The sequence below is a fragment of the Callorhinus ursinus genome, unplaced genomic scaffold (genome assembly GCF_003265705.2).
Source record: "Callorhinus ursinus isolate GAN/ISIS: 27379988/994484 unplaced genomic scaffold, GSC_fseal_2.0 scaffold34, whole genome shotgun sequence".
NCBI lineage: Eukaryota > Metazoa > Chordata > Mammalia > Carnivora > Otariidae > Callorhinus > Callorhinus ursinus.
The window spans coordinates 9084631-9104140 of NW_027397096.1; the positions used below are offsets into that span (position 1 = coordinate 9084631).

At 40.8% G+C, this 19510-nt stretch overlaps 1 protein-coding gene across 8 annotated transcripts in view; it reads left to right on the plus strand.

The window, feature by feature from the left end:
- The window catches only part of AP2B1 (adaptor related protein complex 2 subunit beta 1), a 131384-nt gene that overhangs the window by 92440 nt on the left and 19434 nt on the right, over positions 1 to 19510 (plus strand). For all 8 annotated transcript variants that reach the window (XM_073879438.1, XM_073879441.1, XM_025851446.2 and 5 more), the window contains one exon: positions 1914 to 2043. In XM_073879438.1, coding sequence (XP_073735539.1) covers positions 1914 to 2043 — 130 coding nt within the window. The remainder of the gene's footprint in view (positions 1 to 1913; positions 2044 to 19510) is intronic.

The following is a 19510-nucleotide window of genomic DNA, read 5'->3' on the forward strand; positions in this document are numbered from 1 at the left end:
CGCAGGGACTCTCCCTCCTTTGCTGTGGTGTGGCCACAACTCCTCTGCCTCTAAGAACCTGACTTTATTCAAGACGACTTTATTTCAGTCCTGAGCTCTACAGATTCTCTAACTGCTTTCTGCCTCTGAGGAACACAGCCCTATCTCCGGGTATCTGTTTCCCCTTTACAAGGCTGCTTTCTTGAGCTCTGTTACCTCCAGGCCCCCCTGGGGACTTTCTACCTTCTTTCTTCACCTGACCTCTGCATTCCCTGTTTGGTATTTGCCCTACTCAGTAGCGCTTGGCACTTGGAATGGGTTTCTCTTCTGAGAATGGATATTTATGGTCAGTATCTGAGGCCTGCTATCACTAGTTGCCTCTGAACTCTCTGTGCCTCCCTGCTGCACCTCCAGAGCTTCTCTCACCAGTTCTGCTGATCTCATGTGCTTTGGCCACATGTAAATATAATTGGGAGTTTGTGGGTTTCCTCGGACTTGTAGTTTTGCAGAAGGTGAAATTGTAGATTAGTAAGGAATTTTCCCCTCTTTGTTTCCTCTGTTATCATTTCCAAGAGGAGCAATTCGAAGATTAGGAACTAAACTGCTGTCATGTTTCTATCCCAATATTGCCTTCAGAGATTGCTGACCATGAGAGCAAGATCAAAAGAACAGAATGGTTTTTTGATCTATAAATGTTACACAGAAATGAGTGATGTGTGTTTTCAGGATCACTTTATTATTACATTTTGATATTCTAAAGCATAGTTTAGGAAAAAGAAAATGTTTCTTTGCCATCCTTTGACTCTTGAAAGATATTACCTATATAAACTCTATAGTTCTTTATATTACCTATATAAACTCTATAGTTATTTTATAAGTATTATAGTCCCATCTTCCTTCCTGAGGCTAATTAGAACACAAATTCAATATAAATTTATATCTTTCATTTGTGTATTTGTTACACCTGTAGGCCCACTTTTACCTTTATGCTCCAATTCTTATATTTCTTGTACATAAGACATGCCTGTTCTTAGGGCACCTGGGTGGCTCAGTCTGTTAAGTGTCCAATTCTTGATTTCAGCTCAGGTCATGATCTCAGGGTCATGAGATTGAGCCCTGTGCTGGGGGTGGAGCCTGTTTAAGATTCTCTCTCTCTCCTTCTGCCCCCCCCCCCCCCCCCGCTTGGGCGTATGCTCACTTTCTCTAGCATGCACTCTCAAAAAAAAAAAAAAAAAAAAGTCTGCTCTCATATGTATTTGTTATTTATGTAACTCCAGACTCAGGTTTTTCCCATCTCTTTACTATTCTTGTATTGTTATTAGACAGGCTTCTCTGTGAAGTCAAACTGGTGGGTACATACTCTGTGCCTCAGGCTTAGAAAGTGACCAGCTTGTCCTTGTCGTTTGGAATGTCTAAGCCAATCAATTTTGCTTTACTTTCACTGTCTCTTTTCTAGTGATTGTGTCTTGCATAGGTAAACAAAAAAGAAAATTAGAATTACCAGTAAGTAATCTTCTGGATTACTGAGGCAGGTTATCAAGCTAGTGAAATAATGTCAATTTATTGTACTTTACAGGGTGTGTATTCTTAAGTCTTCTTTCTCCCAAGGATTTTCTAAGGAAAGATGTTTTTAAAAAGAGAGAGAGAGAAACTTACTAAATCTGTCCCTCTAGTGGTGTGAAACATAAGAAACTAGCAAAGCAATTCTGTGCTTATGAATGTTTTCTCCTTCCTCAAATCCATTTAATGGGAAACGGGTTATATTGTAATCAGTTTACAGCAAATTAGAATTAAGCATCTTGTTTCCATTGTTTCTTCCATTTAATTTTATTAAAAATTATGTTCAAACGGAGTAAAGAGCCATTGAAACCCAAAGATGTGGCTAAATCTTGCCTTCTGATTAACCTCTGGAATTTTTTCATCCTTTTTCGTAGCTTTGGTGTCATCCCCAGCACTCCTCTGGCCATCCATACACCGCTCATGCCAAACCAGAGCATTGATGTCTCCCTGCCTCTCAACACCTTGGGCCCAGTCATGAAGATGGAACCTCTGAATAACCTGCAGGTTAGAGTTTTACTTCACTCGGGGGGTGCAACTTGATACTTTCCGATTTTATTTCATTTATGTATAAAACAACCACTCTCTCTTGCTCGTTATTAGATTTGGTCGTGGAGTATTCAGATTTGAAATAACTATGGAGAAGAGTTTATTTGTTTGTTTAGAGAGCACAGGGGAGGGGCAGAGGGAGAGAGAGAATCTTTTTTTTTTAAGATTTTATTTATTTGACAGAGAGAGACACAGCGAGAGAGGGAACACAAGCAGGGGGAGTGGGAGAGGGAGAAGCAGGCCTCCCGCCAAGCAGGGAGCCCGATGCGGGGCTCGATCCCAGGACCCCAGGATCATGACCTGAGCCGAAGGCAGACGCTCAACGACTGAGCCACACAGGCGCCCCGGGAGAGAGAGAATCTTAAGCAGACTACACACCCAGTGCGGAGCCCAACTCATGGCCTAGTATCATGACCCTGAGATCATGACCTTAGATGAAGTCAAGAGTCGTTTGCTTAACCGACTGAGCCACCCAGGTGGCTTTTTTAATTAAAAAAAAATTTTTTTTTTAATTTTTTTAATTTAAAAAAAAAAAAGGTCATATTGGTGCCTAGCTGGCACCAGGCACCAATGAGTAAAAGAATGAGTAACATAGGAAGTTACCCATTCTTTTACTCAACAAACATTTAGAAACTTTTAAAGATTTTTTTTTTTAAGATTTTATTTATTTATTTATTTATTTATTTATTTATTTATTTGACAGAGACACAGCGAGAGAGAGAACACAAGTAGGGGGAGTGGGAGAGGGAGAAGCAGGCTCCCCACTGAGCAGGGAGCCTAATGCAGGGCTCGATCCCAGGACCCTGGGATCATGACCTGAGCCAAAGGCAGACACTTAATGACTGAGCCACCCAGGCGCCCCAAAGATCATATTTACAAACCTCTTTTCTAAAGACTTTTGTAGCGGATTTGTCATTTATATGAGAATAGATTTATGTAGAGGTTATCTTTGAACACACAACCACAAATAGAGTTATTTGGATTTAAAGGCCCCCTATTAGCACATAACTATGATAAGTAGCAGTGTCTTAGAGGAGCTCAGAACTTTATCAGGTCTACAAGAACCTCTCAATCTTCAAAATACTGAATTTTTTAGAACGCTTAAGTACTAGCTGAGAGTTTCATTCAGTTTTCATCTGTTTTGAATTTCTCTTTGAAATATAAGCCTTCTGGGTTTCAAGCAACATGAAGGCAGACTGGTAAGCTTAGAAGCTCAAGTGTAGCAGTATCAAAGGGTTATTAATACAGATATAAGCCCTAGATGTTATGGGTTTTTAAATGCTCACAAGGACAAGAGAGACAGCCCTGGGTCCACCTGAGATTGGGAACTGTAAGTGATCTCTGCGCAGAGCTGAGACCCTGGAAGGGTAACTCTCTCAGTGGATGGGAAACTGGGAAAAGTGCTTATAGTAGGGCAGGTGATGGAAAAGTTTCTCTCTGACCAACATTCTGCATGCCCTCTTATGACAAATCCAGGGCCCAATATTTTGCCATACATGGCATAATATATGGGCATATAGCCCAAACTTAGGTACAGTGTTCTCCAAACCAATAAATTAATGTAAAACTGGTCCAGGACTGGTGAAACTCAAGGTACCTGGCAGAAGCAAATGCAAAGCAGTGGTTTTGCAACAGCTCTAAGCTTCAGAGCCATCAGGACTCCCAGCTGAAAAGAAAATCTCTTTTCAAAGTGAGCTCACAGGGGCGGCACCTGGGAGGCACAGTCGGTTGAGCATCTGCCTTCGGCTCAGGTCATGATCCCAGGGTCCTGGGATCGAGTCCCTCATTGGGCTCCCTGCTCAGCGGGGAGCCTGCTTCTCCCTCTCCCTCTGCCCCTCTGCCCCTCTTGTGTGTGCTCTCTCTCTCTCTCAAATAGTCTTTTTTAAAAAAAGCTCACAATCTGAACCATAAAAAGAGGGAAAGGTATACTATGAAAGACAGAAGACACAGCAGACAGAGGATGAGGACTCCCCTTCCACCAGGAACTTGAAATGAATAGTCTGAATGAGACTAAAAATATAAAATATGTTTAAAATGATTAAAGAAAAATATCAACCTTCTACTTTCCAGTCAAGACAGGTGGGATACCATTGCTCAATCATCTGGAAATACTAGTGTGAATCCTAGTACTGATGGTGAGACCTCACCGGTACAATTACTTGGAGTTAAGACGAATTGGGTTCTTGGGTAGTTTAAATACCAGCACACCAGGCCTATTCACCAGTTCACTACCTTGTTGCCACAGTTAGTGGATGCCTCTTTCTCTGCAAAGGGTGTAATGATTTGGAGCAAAGACGAGTGAGTCATGAAAGAACTTGGCTCAGACTAGAAGAACAAAACAAGGATTACTGTGCAGATGGAATTGGCTGTTACTATGATGCGAGCAGTGTGTTAAGGGGCTTTTCCAGCACAGAATCCTGAAGTAAGGAACTAACCCAAATCTACACCTGCTCCTTTTTCATGGAAATCTAACCTCCTGTTGGCCCGTAGAGCCTCCAGCACAGTATTTGAGGACAGTCAGCGTGACTGCAAGAATGCTTTACTGTAGAAGTAGGAAAGGGAATTTGGGTCACAGAAACCAGGGCAAGTTTTTCTGCTTTTAAAACAGAAAGGAAATAATAAGTAAATGAATGTCAGTTTACCTTCCTCTTTGTATTTTCATTTCTCATTCAGTGAAATGAACATCCCGAATAAGGAACCCTCACAGGAGCAGTTGAATCTTAGTCCAAATCCTTCCCCTCAAAAGTACTGATTAGGACTAGTAAATTTTTGTTTTTGCAAACCTGAAGTTAGAAGAAGCAGACTTTTAAAAATTTTATATCTTCTGTCAAGGATGTCATAATTATGGTGATTTTCTCATTAATTGACATTTCCCAGTGGAGAAGATGAGCAAAAACTTAAAGAGAAACCTTTTTCCCCCCCACTATGAGCAGCTCTATTTAATGTCTGCTGGTGCTAGTTGAAAGTAATGGCTAGCTTAAGGTGGGTGGTTTACTTTAGATTTCAGCTTCCATTCTGCCCTTGTCCCAGTATAAACAGAATCAAATATTAACTCCAACAAGCTTAGATCATAAAGATCCAGATAAAGCCAGGTAAAGATTGATTGGCATTTAAACATTATATTTGCATAGTGTTTGAATTCAAGAACTCACATGGGAAAATTAGTGCTTTTCTACTTCAGACCATAAAATCAGGAAAGAAAAAAAATGGAGTTTGAGGAAAAGAAATTTTGAAGGCAGTGTGGGTTTTAAACTATTTTGGCTAATTTCATATCAATATAAAGGACAAATAAACCCAGCTGCCAAAACTGTCGTGTAGCACTTAGTACAAAAACGTTTCATTACAGTGCTCAGTAAACAACTTACTGGCTCATAGTCTGTCTGAAACACTATTGAAAGGCTAAAAAGACACTGTTCTCTCTTAAAATGTAAAATATAGTCTACTTTAGAGACAAGAATTAAGTACCTAGTAAAGATGTGAGCCTAGAAAATGTCTCCTACTGTACCGATGTTGGTTGTCAAAGCCTTTGCGAATCCAATTTATAAATAAAAGTTTAGCTTGCCTCTGGTGGGATCTTCTCTTGAATTTATTTATAGCATACAATTATATTCTTTTAAAAAGGGAATTCCCTCTATTTAAATAAAACAAAAACATTAACAAATGTCTAAATGAATATACTTCTAAATGAGTCTTCTCTGACTCTGATATCCTTGACTTTCATTTCATCTCTGTTAGTTGCTTAGAAACATTTTCCCAATATACTCTTCAAACTTGACACCTGGCAAGTGACTGCTTCTTCAAGTCAGTGTCTGCAAAAAGACAGTAGACTTAACGACAGAACAGGTGTTCATCCTGGGCTTTGCGCAGATGCTGTAGAGTTCTCACTGCTGCTTTGGTTCCTTTCTCACTGGGCCATAAACCCTTATGAGATCATTGGTTTTAATTTTGTCCAGGGTTTTAAAAACAATTATTTTAGAAGATTTTATTTATTTATCAGAGAGAGAGAGCACAAGCAGCAGGCAGAGCAGGCAGAGGGAGAAGCAGGCTCCCTGCTGAGCAAGGTACCCCCTGTGGGAATCGATTCCAGGACCCTGGGATGACCTGAGCTGAAGGCAGATGCTTAATGACTGAGCCACCCAGGAGTTCCTAAAAAAAATTTAAAGAGTCAACTAGTTGTATATTTAGTTCAGAACAACCCAGTCCCCAGCCTTTTCTCCCCAACATAGCCCCAGTTTTCTCTTTCCATGGTCAATCTCTCTTGCTTCTTGCAGTTGAGACTTTTTGCATTTATCTCTCTGAGTAAAATGCTTGGATTGTGACTTCTGGATTTTTCCATTTTAGGTATTCTTTAACGTCTTTCTGCACTCACTGATGTCCTCTTCATGCCTATGTCCTATCCTCCTATTTTCCTGACAGAGCTAGCTCAGAATTTGCTTTAATCAGAGTTCAGTGTTTACATTATTTTTTTTTTAAAGATTTTACTTATTTATTTGAGGGGCGAGGTGGGGAGCAGAGAGAGAGGGAGAAGCAGACTCCCATGATCCTGAGATCATGACCCAAGCCAAAACCAAGAGTCAGACACTTAATAGACAGAGCCAGCCAGGCACCCCCAATGTTTACGTTATTAGGACTGTACTTCAAAGCTATGAAGTGTTATTATCTTTTTCTCCATAAAACTTGTTGTAAGTAGTTGGATACTTAACTGTTAATACCTGTCTCTTCTGGAGCGCCTGGGTGGCTCAGTCGTCAAGCGTCTGCCTTCGGCTCAGGTCATGATCCCAGGGTCCTGGGATTGAGTCCCGTGTTGGGCTCCCTGCTCAGCAGGAGGCCTGCTTCTCCCTCTCCCACTCCCCCTGCTTGTGTTCCCTCTCTCGCTGTGTCTCTTTCTGTCAAATAAATAAAATCTTTAAAAAAAAAAAAAAACCTGTCTCTTCTTGTTTGCTTAATTTTTTTGTGTTTTTAACTATAATTCAGTCCCAACTTCTCATGAGATCAGACCCTTCAAAAAAGTCTATCAGTTTCACTTTCTTGAAGTCCCCTCTGGAGTCTTTTGACCTGCTCTATTCTGGACTGATTTTCTTTTGTGTGAAAGATGGCTGTCATCCTGGGATCTCCCTTCATCATCACTCTGTGGTTCATTGCCTTCTCTCTTCTATGTTGGGTCTCCTATTATATGGTTCTTTTCTTTGATTACTGCCTCATTTTGATGAAAAACATCCTGCGGTAGCTTCCTGAGAATGGGTATGTAGAGAATAAAGTTTTTGAAGTTTCACTTGTTTTAAAATGTCTTCTTCATACTTTTTGACAGTTTCTGTATATCTAGGTTAGAAATCATTTTCCTTCTAGTCTGATGCCATTCTGATTCTTGATTTTTTTTTTTATGTGCTGTGTTCTTTCTCATTTAAAGCTTATAAGATCCTTTCTTTATCCCTCATATTCTGAAATTTCACATGATGCGCCTCTAGAGGTATCAGTCCCTTGTCACCCATTATACTAGGCGACTCATTGGGCTCTTTCATAGTGGAAGCTTGTAGCCCTTGGTTCTGGTAATTTTTTTTTTTTTTAACTTTTGTACATCTCCCTTTATTTTCTGTTTCTCTTATTAGAAGTCTTGTCATTTGGATATTGACCCTTCTGAGCCAATCCCTGTTTTTCCCTCTTATTTTCCATCTCTTTCTCCTTTTGCTTTACTTTCTAAAAAATTTCTATGGAAAATTCTTAACATTACAAAAGTAAACAATAGTGTAATGAGTCCCTGTATACCATACCCATCATTGAGCTTCAGTGATTATAGTTAATATTGTTTCATCTATATCCCTGTCCACAGCCCTACTCCATAATATTTTGAGGCAAATCTCAGACATACCATTTCATCTGTAAAATTTCAATATATATCTTTAAAGCAGAAGGTTTCTCTTAAAAAATATAACCAGAATAATTGTTGTTCACATTAAAAAATTAACAAGGATTCCTTAACATGAAATACCCAATGTCCAGGTTTCCAGTTATCTCAGTACCTCAGACTGTTTTGTTTGTTGTTATTGTTACTGTTTGTTTGAATCAGTAAAGTGCACATATTATGATGGCTTGATATCTCAATTCTCTTTGGCTACACTGTTCATTATGATGAACACTAGCCATATGTGGCTATAGAAATTGAAATTAATTAAAATTAAAATAAAAATCTCATTTCCTCAGTTGTATTGGTCACACTTCAGATGCACATGTGGCTAGGGGTTACTAGGTTAAGCATTGTGGAAGCAGAATTATTTCCACCTTTGCAGAAAGTTTTCTGGGACATTGCTGATCTGTGAGTTCCCTCTCTTTTTCTTTTATCTTTGGTTTTCAGCAGTTTAACCATTGTGTACCTAGATGTTTTCCTTGTATTTATCTGGCTGAGAGTTCACTGACCTTCTTGGATCTGTAAGTCGAGAGTTTCTCCTAAATTTGGGGAAATTTTGCCATTATTTCTTCAAATTTTTTCTGCCCAATTATCTCTCTTCTTCTGGAACTCTAGTTACACAAATGTTAGACCGCTTGATATTGTCCCTCAGATCACTGAAACTGTCCTTTTTATCTTCTTTCTCTCTCCTTCATACTGGATAATTCCTATTGATCTGTCTTCAAGTATACCAACTCTTTCTTCTGTAGGCCACAGCCTTGTGTTAAATTCATCCACTATAATTTTCATTTCACATGTGGTACTTTCATTTCTAGGATTTCCATTGGTTCCTTGCTAAAAGTCCACACCTCCTGAGTATGGAGTACTCAGGAGTACAGTTGGAGAAACCTGTTTCACACCCTACTCTCCTTCATCCCATCTCTACCCTTTGGCCATCCCTTGGACCTAAGGGTATGCTTACTGTGCCCCAGGAAAAATGATTAGTAGAAGTACCTGCAGCAGGCCCTGAAAACAGTGTTAGGTCTGTCTGCCAGTAGATTTTGTGTGTTCTCTCTGGGCATATCTCTTTGGTCCTGATGATGATTCTGTCCATGGGTTGCAGGGAGGCCAGAGGAGGTTCAGAGTGTGGCTTTCTAAACCAAGAGACCCAGGAACAGAGCTCCAGTTTACTCATCACTGAGGGCAGCTGGAATCCTCTGTGTCAGTACTTTCACGTCTGTCTTCTTGGGCTGGCTTAATTCTTCCAAAAATTATCTTTGACTCTCTGGTCTAGAGTATAAAGGCTTTCTGCCAGCTTTTTGGCAGCTAAATTGGGAACGATGGCTGGAGAGTCTCAGCATTCATTATGCATAAATTCACTGAATCCACCACCCCTCAGCCATGCCTGGCAGCCCCTTCAAAGTATCATGTATTTTATCCTCTAAAAGAATTAATCTTCCCTTTTTTTGCTGAGGGGCTAAGGTAGCACAGAGTGGTGGTGGGGATCTGGGACTCCAGCAGCATCTTAATCCTTTTTCTTCTGACACTCCGTCCCTACATTTCCCCTCCATACAGTTCCAGACGTGCTGCCAGTCGGAGCTTTGGAGAATTGTGGTGGTGGTGCTACTGATCCATGTCTTTTACGGACGCCAAGATTTTGTTGCTGTTGTATTTTTTTCCTTCCCCATCTTTGTAATTTATACCTTTAAATTTTTTTTCTTTAATTATGGCAGAAATTCTTTCAGGAGAAAGAAATTTTCATTGTGATTTTCAGTCTACTCTCTTCACCTGAAAGTCTGATAGCACCTTTATAAAAATTCTTCCTTCTATAATTGGGAGCCTTAGAGGTAAACCTATGGATAAAGAATTGGGTTTTTCCTGTATATGGTGTTTTTATTGATCACATAAGTATTGTTTGATAGGAGGATGAAGATTAGCGAAAACGTCTCATGGTTTTTTTCTTTGAAGGTCTCTTCTAAAACAACTTTCATTTTAAACTTTGAATGATTAGGGCAGAAAGTGCTGAAGATCGCAGCTGCAAAGAACACAGTCTTACAGTCCTATTTATTCATACCTTTAAGATCTTAGCCAAAAGGCTTTTTTTTTTTTTTTTTTGGCCAGTGTGTGGCCTTGAGAAAATTCTGTCCCTTGCTACTCCTACATTTGAGTCCCAGCCTGAGACAATCAGTTGCAGATGGTGCCTGTCCCTGATATTTCATGGCTTACATATGTCAGTTCACACTCAGAAAGCCCACAGCTGTGGCTATTATACCAGAAAAACTGATAAATGCTTCCAAATGGAAGATCTTTTCAACAGCTTCCATCAGATGAAGCTAACCAGCTTGGCATTTGCTGAGTTTTCTTGACTGTTGTGCAGGCCAAACAAGTTCAGTGTTAAAAACCTCCTTTGGTCTCCCAGAATCCACCGTTGAGGACTGTGCACTCTGATTGCTTTTATGGGACCGCATGCTGCTTGAATAGCTGTGGAGTCCTTGAAGTGGTGGATTTTATGGGAACTATAAGAGATTCCCAGGTTGGACAGATAGATCCAGTGCTGAAAATAACCCCTGTAGACAGGACAGAACCTGAAATATTCCATTAGCAATATGTAGGTCATGGAGGCTTGGTTATGAAGGATGAAAACATGTTACTACCAAAGAAAGAGAAAATTACTTTCTGTGATTGTTGCTTCAAATTTGATGTACTTTTCATGTCTTACCTGAGAAATTAGAGTATCTTATATACTATATATTGCTTTTTTACTAGGTTATCCCTGTTGAGAATACTCCTTATCCTTTTTATTAAGGTAATCAAGATTCTACTAAGCAATATCTTTTGTCTTTCAGTAACCTGCACTCAACTACTGGCTTCTGAGACTCTCTTTTAGGATATATCTATTAATAGCAACTACCCTGTTTGAATAACCACCCGTAAGCAGTAGACAAGAATTCAGTATTTCATAAGCAGAGGTGGTCCAATGGATTGTAAATCTGGCGTCAATGGCAGCACACAGTTGTTCCTGAAATCCAGAATTCAGTTCTCAAAACACCGAAGCTTGGGACCTGGTTCCTCATAAAAAAAAAAAGGGGGTCTCTGAGATCAGATTACTCAAGTAACAGAGGCCTAAGTTGCAAATCTTGAGCAAATAATGAATTTCACACAGTAGTTCTAAAGTGGTAATGAAAGTGATTTGTGGGGCGCCTGGGTGGCTCAGTTGGTTAAGCGACTGCCTTCGGCTCAGGTCATGATCCTAGAGTCCCGGGATCGAGTCTCGGGCTCCCTGCTCAACAGGGAGCCTGCTTCTCCCTCTGACCCTCTTCCCTCTCGTGCTCTCTATCTCTCATTCTCTCTCTCTCAAATAAATAAATAAAATCTTTAAAAAAATAAAAAATAAAAAAAAGAAAGTGATTTGTGGGCTTTTATCTATTAAAATCTCGGCTGTCTTTATATCATGATGGTAAGTTAGGAGTCGATGATGAAAAATGGAATCCATTTTGTGGTTTTGATTTGATAAATAATTGGAAAGTAGATGTAACCATGTGATCTTTATGCAGCAGGGGACTTTGAATTCTGAATAAAAAGGTACCTCTTTCTAGTCCCTGTGTTCTCATTATGGCTGATAATCTTTATGCAAAGCCTTAAAGCTTTACAGTACCTCATGAGCTGGAATTAAAGAGAGCTCGCTGGGATTTTTCTTAGCTGGATTGAAGCCCACTTGAGAGCCATATCCTGCCCCCTCATTCATATTTACACTCATATTTTGCTGTAGCATCATGTTCAGTGAGATAGAAGAATTTGCTTTATTCACAATTTTTATGTAGGAGTTATGCAGAGGCTTCAAGGTACTGAGGTCCATCCACCTTGAAAATAAAACTTTCAAGCTCTATTTCTTTTTTCTTTTTTTTAAGATTTATTTATTAGAGAGAGCAAGAGGGGGAAGAGGCAGAGGGAGAGGGAGAGAATCTCAAGCAGACTCTGTGCTGAGAGGCAGAGCCCACCGAGGGGCTCCATCTCACAATCCTGAGATCATGACCTGAGCTGAAACAAAGAGTCAGACACTTAACCGACTGAGCCACCCAGCCCCAAGTGCTATTTCTGATCGAGTTTACCCTATATTAGCAGTGATGACATCTCAACATCTACATGAATACTAATGATTTACTACCCTAAAATGGCCTGTTCATCTTGAAACTGTTAAAAGTTATTTATATTGAACTAAAATATGTCTTCCTTTAAATTCTATGTGTAGATCCTAGTTCTATAGCTTGTGGTTTTATAGAACAAGTTTCTCTCTGAATCAAGGTTCATAGGGCCTGAAAATTAGGTGAGCCTATAATGAAAATATATTGTCTGAATTCATTTTCTCTTTCAGTCCACTTCAGGAATGCCTAAATTTATGGAAGGACATTTATTTGTGTGCAGTGCACTGCAAATAGTTGCCAGTTTTATTGTTCTAATTTTAAGTAGAAAAGGTGGTTAGAAATAGAGACACTGGTAAATGTACTTAGAATCAATTACAGTTTGGAGATGAAGGAAAATATTATTTTTGAGAAATGTGTGAATAAATGGTGGTCCTTGGTGGGGTAACAGTATTCCTTTCCAGGAGCCATTGAAGGAGTCAGAAGGCTGAAAGCACAAAACTTCTCAATTCCATGGCTCATGCTCCTGAGAATGATTTCTGTCCCTTCTATGTCTGATCTGTTGCTCCAGTAAAACTAGTCAGAGCTGGCATCTGCGCATGGTGTTCTGCCTGTGTGCCCGGGCATCTTGGAACCTGTCTGCCCTTCTTTTGTCCGCGTTAAGGCTCGATAATATAGTGGGGCAGAGCATAGGCACACCTGTGAACCCGTTTGATTTCTGATTTGCTGCTAACTCTATGTTGATTACCTAGAACCTAGTTTAGGTTCTAGATCACTTTTAGCCTAGGATTTAAAAATGAGTAATGTTCATTCTCTCTCATTACTGAGGTCTGTGAATTTCCATTGGGTCTTCTGTCTTATGACATACCAGACTGGGGTGTGGATTATCTAGTCACTTTAACTGGTAGTTTACTAGTCCTGTCTTCACTGTTTTGTGATTCAGTGCAGTATGTATTAAATTTAAGTTTAACAGTAAGGCCTACAAAGCAAACAGTTCATGCCATCGCAGCAAATAGTGTTCTGAGAGGCAGCAGCTGCAACCAAGGGCACATCAGCCAGATCTCTCAAGGGAAAGAGAGAGAAAGTGGTGCCTTTAAGGTTTAGAGCCTATATAGATCTGGCAGAACCTGTTTAAGGTGAGACCATAGGGTTTAGGGAACTGTCAGGCAGGCTGAAAGGCCTATGAAAATATTGCTGGCTGTTTTTGGCAACTGAAACTGGATAGAGTCATTCTGTTGTAGGCTGCTGGAGGAAGAGAGAATTTGGGGTTTGCAATTGAGGTTTCTGGATAGTAACCAGATTGGTCAAGATAGTATGGCAGGTGGGTTCTATATTGGCAGAAAGAGATCACATTTACATTTGCTGTAAGTTTCTGATTTATTTTGGGACGCCTGGGTGGCCCAGTTGGTTAAGCGTCTGCCTTCAGCTCAGGTCGTCATCCCAGGATCCTGGGATCTGGGATCAAGTCCCACATCAGGCTCCCTACTCAGTGGAATCTGCTTCTCCCTGTGCCTGCTCGCTCTTGCTTTCTCTCTCTCTCTCTAATAAATAAATAAGAAATCTTAAAAAAATAGTTTCTGACTTATTTTGTCTGACATCTAAAACTTCTTAAAAATGTGGGAGCTACCTGCAGCAGGAACAGATGCAGTGGATCTTAGCATTATTTCCCCTTGACCCAGGTTCCTTATGAGGCACACAGCTGCCCTCTCCAGTGACCCTGTCCACATAGGCATGGTTCTATCAGAGTTATGATGACTGCTTAATTTTTGCTATGCCACTGCCCTGTTAGAGTCCCACCAATTTGGAGGAACTTGCACTGATTTTTTTTTTCTAATTGGAAAAGCCCAAGTCCCAGCAGTGTTTTCTAGGGCCCTTTGTGATCTAGCCATGCCTTTCCTCATCAATTGCATCTGGCCCACCTTTCCTACTCCACTGTGGCCACACCGGCTCCCAGGCTGACCCTCAGAGAGGTACCCTGCCACCGCAGGGCCTTTGAATTTGCTGTTTCCCATGTCTGGAATGTTCCTTTTCCCAATCTGCATGTCTGCATGGCTTACTTACCTTCTTCAGGCCTTTGCTAAAATAGTACCTTTTTAACAAGTCTTCCTCTCTCTTATCCCAGTATTCTTGACCCTCCCTTACCCTAATTTTTCCCCAGAGCACTTATCCTTGTTAAATACTGTTTAATGTGCTTATTCATTATCACCTCCACCTCCTCTCCCACTAGAATGCAAACTAAAAGGGCAGCAGTTTTTGTCTCTCTGGGTTTTTTCTGCACTGGTATTATCTCCCAGTGCCTGGAACAATAACAGTGCCTGGCACACAGTACTTAAATATTTGTTGTTGAATGAACTTTTTGTTTTCATTTAAGGAATTGTTTACAGATATCAGATGCATGTGGTTCTTGAACCAATCTCAGCAAGGCCATCTCCTCATCTTAGCAAGCAGAGTATCTCCAGACACTGTCTCTGCCTGTTGTTTCTCAGTGGCCTTATAGCCTACCCCTTCACTCTGATTTAATACCCTTTTACCTGGGTGGGTCTGGCCCTGGTCCCAATTTTTTTTTTTTTTAAGATTTTATTTTTAAGTAATTTCTACATCCAGCATGGGGCTTGAATTTACAACCCTGAGATCGGGAGTCACATGCTCCACTGACTGAGCCAGCCAGGTGCCCCTCAGTCCCAATTGTACTCTGAGGACTACAAGTTCAAATTCGCGCCTGGGTGGCTCAGTTGGTTGGTCGACTGCCTTCGGCTCAGGTCATGATCCGGGAGTCCCGGGATCGAGTCCCACACCGGGCTCCCTGCTCAGCGGGGAGTCTGCTTCTCCCTCTGATCCTCTTCCCTCTCATGCTCTCTCTCTCTCTCAAATAAATAAATAAAATCTTTAAAAAAAATTTCATTTTCTCTCAAGTGGGCAAAGTAAACATTAGAGTCTGTTGCTTCTTTACTCTGTTCATCAGTATTTGAAGGGGCAGGAGCACAGCACATTAATGGACCCTAATTCAAACATTGGAGATAACTAGGAAAATAGAATATGTTACTGTTCTAATATTTGGAGAACTTTTTCTATTGTGAACCTATGTCTGTGTGCCACTTTATTTTTTTTTTAAAGGACTTTTTTTTTTTTTAAAGATTTTATTTATTTATTTGAGAGAGAGAATGAGGTAGAGAGAGAGAGCATGAGAGGGGAAAGGGTCAGAGGGAGAAGCAGACTTCCTGCTGAGCAGGGAGCCTGATGTGGGACTCAATCCCGGGACTCTAGGATCATGACCTGAGCCGAAGGCAGTCGCTTAACCAACTGAGCCACCCAGGCGCCCTGTGTGCCACTTTAAATAAAACAAATTGCCACCATGCAACTATTTATTAAACTGCTATCCTAATTGCCTAAGACTATTTTGGATGGTATTTTCAGAGTAAATTTGGAAGCTAAAGGGTGCTCTGTAAGTGTCTTAGGGCCTCAGAGAAAACCAAAATCATTTGGATGCCTGATAGGAATTAGAGCTGAACAATTCCTTTTTACTGTGAGACTAGAAAGAAGCCTTTTTCATAATCCTGATAGACACAAAGCTACAGGGAGACAAATTTTAATAGGAAGAGCAAAAAAGGTTGTCTTTTGCCAATAGATGTTCATTGTATTTTGTTGCTCCATTCTTCTCTAGAAAACAGTTTTTTCAAATACTCAAAACAGTCTAACTTTTGCCTTTAAAGGGAAAGAGAATGGTAAAGAAAATTTCAAAAGTTAATGGTCTAGCACTTCCCAATTCCAGAATTTTTGCACTTGCTATCAGAAGAGTTTACTTTGGTAGGAATGGGTGTGGCTGTTTATCAAATCAGAGATAAAGGAGTAAAAGGGTGAGACCCCTCTAGGCTGACATCCACTCTGGCGTGAGCTGTCACGAAGCTGGCGCCGTGCTTTGGCCCGACCTGCGGTGCCTGTGGCTTGAGTGACCGCCACGCATAGGCTGCTTTTTCTGCCTCCACATGGTCATCTTGTGTGAACATTGTGACCTACCCACCTTGTTTCCAGATGGCTTTGAAGGAGAGGGGTTTCTTTTTTAAAGCAGTACTTGAGCGTCTGGTTTAAGTTTCAAAAGAATTACACAGTTCGATTCCAGTAGGTCTAACGCCGCCGCCGCTGCTTCGCCTGGGGGTCTTCCAGTGGACAGCCGTCATTCTGATTTACCCCTGCCCACACGAGATTTGGGCAGTTTAATCCAAGAGTCTTTTAAAGCACCATCTTAGCCGTACCACTTTACAATCTTCATCTTCTCTTTGGTGTTCTGGAGATTTAAGTTGGCCTGCGTTCTAATCTGTTCTAATTTTGGGAGTTTTTTGAGATTGAGATTAAGCAGATCTCCTGTCGGGATGGGGACCACAGGAGGAGTCCTGGTTATTTTGGTTTCTTTTCACCTCCTTTCAAAACAGGGCCTCCTAAGAGAGCTTGGCTCTCAGGATCTCACTGCTGTTCTAAAGGCCCGTAATTACATATGCTACTAGAGGATTTACAGTTTAAGAGCTCATCTGGGGGTCTGTTCAGAGCTTTCCTTTCCCTTCTAAGAGCTATTTGAACACGGAACCTTCAAATGCTGGAGTGCATGTTGTTGCTTAAGAGGGAATTAGAGACACGGCACCACTGCTTTTAGCAGGAGGTGGAGAACCTGTCACATTTTCCCTGTAAGCAGTTCCACTGTCCACGCACTCTTAACAATGAGAAGGTCCTCACCTTTTGAGGGTAAACAAGTATGGCTTTTATCTGTGATACACACCAGGTTGTTACTGTTCAAGGGCTGCTCAGTGGCCAGGTAATCCCATCTCATTTGTTGGGTGGAGTAAGAAAGAATATATAGCTAAAGGGTTCTTGTTTGAATCTCCCTCTTGGAAGTAAACTAAAGAAAGATGCTGTTCAAGTTCAAAATTTAATTAGCATCAGAAGGAAAGTAAATGGACACTTTCTGTGGCAGGTCTCCTGATTATTTCTGCTATATCTTTCACTGTAATTTCTTTTCTCCTTTATTTTTTTTTAATTTTTTTTATTGTTATCTTTTCTTCTTTAAACTTCAGTTTCTGAGAAGTCTCAGTTTATTGGTCAGTGGAGTTTGAAATGGAACACCATGTTTATACTAAAGATGGTAGATACTTTTTTGGCATTGACCAGGAATGTAGAACTACAGCTAGCAGAAAGAGTTACTTCTGCTTGAGTTTCAGACGACATACATCACACAGTTCTGTGCCATTAAAAACCTGTCACTCAGAGCCATTCCCCCAGGATCTGTGGACTAGGTGGTGTAGTGCTTAAAACACATCTGAATCATCATTCCTCAGAGAACTGGAGATGGTTGGCGTCACTGCCTTGGTCCTAGCTTGGACCAGCCTGCAAATAATCTTTCCAAAAGCTAAATGGGGAGGAGGAATGAAAGAAAAAAATATTCTTCAGAGACTTGGAAAGGTCACAAGTGACGTCATGGAAGAGTAGATGATACACCCTCAGAGGTGAGCTGTGTGCCATTTGCCTGGGTTTTTCCTGTATCAGTGCCTCCTGTGCTTCTCTCTGGTGAGAGGCCGCACTTACCAGAGTTCAGGCTGAGTTCATCTCGTACCTTTTTATAGTACTTTTGAGTACACTGGAACAAGATTAGAATATTAATTGAGGCTGTTCGTCTCCAGCTGTGCACCATAAAGAGGCTGCAGCTACTGCAGCAGGCTCCCTATACTGTGGAAGGAAACTAATTGCTGGTTACAGGCTGAAGCTGACAGGCTGCACTTTCCCTAGCAGCCACTGAAAGTAACTCTTAAAAATCATTATTACTATTAAGCATTTATAGCCTGCTCTTATATTTTCCAAGTGCCTCATAATCATTTCTACTTGCTCCTCCTATTGATGTCCCTGAGAGGCAAGTTCATATTGTTATGGCCACATGTTGCACCTGACAGAGCAGAGGAATAGAGGATTAGGTCATCTGCTCTTTGGTACCATCTGTGATCTGCTTTAGGCATCCTCCAAGCAGAAGCTGAGGTGTGCATTCTGTTCCTTTGCCCGTTGAATCCATTTCTTCACTGCTTGCCCTTAACATGGTGTGTATTATGGCTTTTATACTTTCTTGATGGAAACTTACAGGAAGAAATGTATTTTACACAGTACTCACACACAACACATAAAGCCGAAACAGTTTTGGGAAACATCACTTAACTCTTCATGAGATGCACTATGATACTTTCCATTTTATTTTTTTAAAAGATTTATTTATTTATTTTGAGAGAGAGAGAGAGAAAGAGAGAGTCTTAAGCAAACTCCCCACTGAGTGTGGAGCCTGACGCAGGGCTCGATCTTACAACCCTGAGATCACGATGACTTGAGCTGAAATCAGGAGTCAACGCTTAACTGACTGCACCACCCGGGTGCCCCTCTATTTTATTTTTTTATACCAGTTTCAACCCACTGTATTAATTTTAAGAAGCATCACTTGGTCATGATCCACAATTTTTATTTTTATTTTTATTTATTTTTATTTTTTTAAAGATTTTATTTATTTATTTGACAGAGAGACACAGCGAGAGCAGGAACACAAGCAGGGGGAGTGGGAGAGGGAGAAGCAGGCCTCCCGCGGAGCGGGGACCCCGATGCGAGGCTCGATCCCAGGACCCTGGGATCATGACCTGAGCCGAAGGCAGACGCTCAACCGACTGAGCCACCCAGGCGCCCCAAATATATATATATATATTTTTTTTTTGAAGATTTTATTTATTTTTGACAGAGAATGTATAAGTGGGGGAAGCAGCAGGCGGAGGGAGCACAATTTTTAAACACATTGCTAGGAGGTACTTCAAGCGAAGAATACACGTGGCACGTTTTTCCTGGAGCATCAGTCTTACTCAAAGGTAAAGGGATAAACACATTTTCATATTAAGACGTACAGATGCATTGTGGAATAGCATGGAACTTCAAAGAAATTTTGTTCTCATGGTGGGCTACTGCATATTATACCCCCAATTCTGACCCTTCCTGCTACTTCCACCCCAGTATATACGTCCATACTTTCCTCTTCTATTAAGGGAGGTATGCTAGAAAAAACTTGAAGTATTGTCCTTTTGGACACTTTAGACCAAGTTTATGTTGTCTGAACCAAAATGGTTTTCAGATAGTTTGAGTAGTATATTTTATAGTTAACGTTCTTATTGAGTGCTCTGTGCCAGTCACTGTTCTAGAAACTCAGAATACAGTAGTGAACAAGAGACAAAAACCCCTTCTCTCATAGCATTTATATTCTACTGGAGGTGGGGTATGTATGACACAGGGACAGGTGATAAACCAGCGAATAAGTAAAATAGTATGTCAGATGAGGGCAGTGGAGGAAAAATAAAGCAGAAACTGGGATAGGCAGCCCTGGGGTTAGAGATCGGGTGGT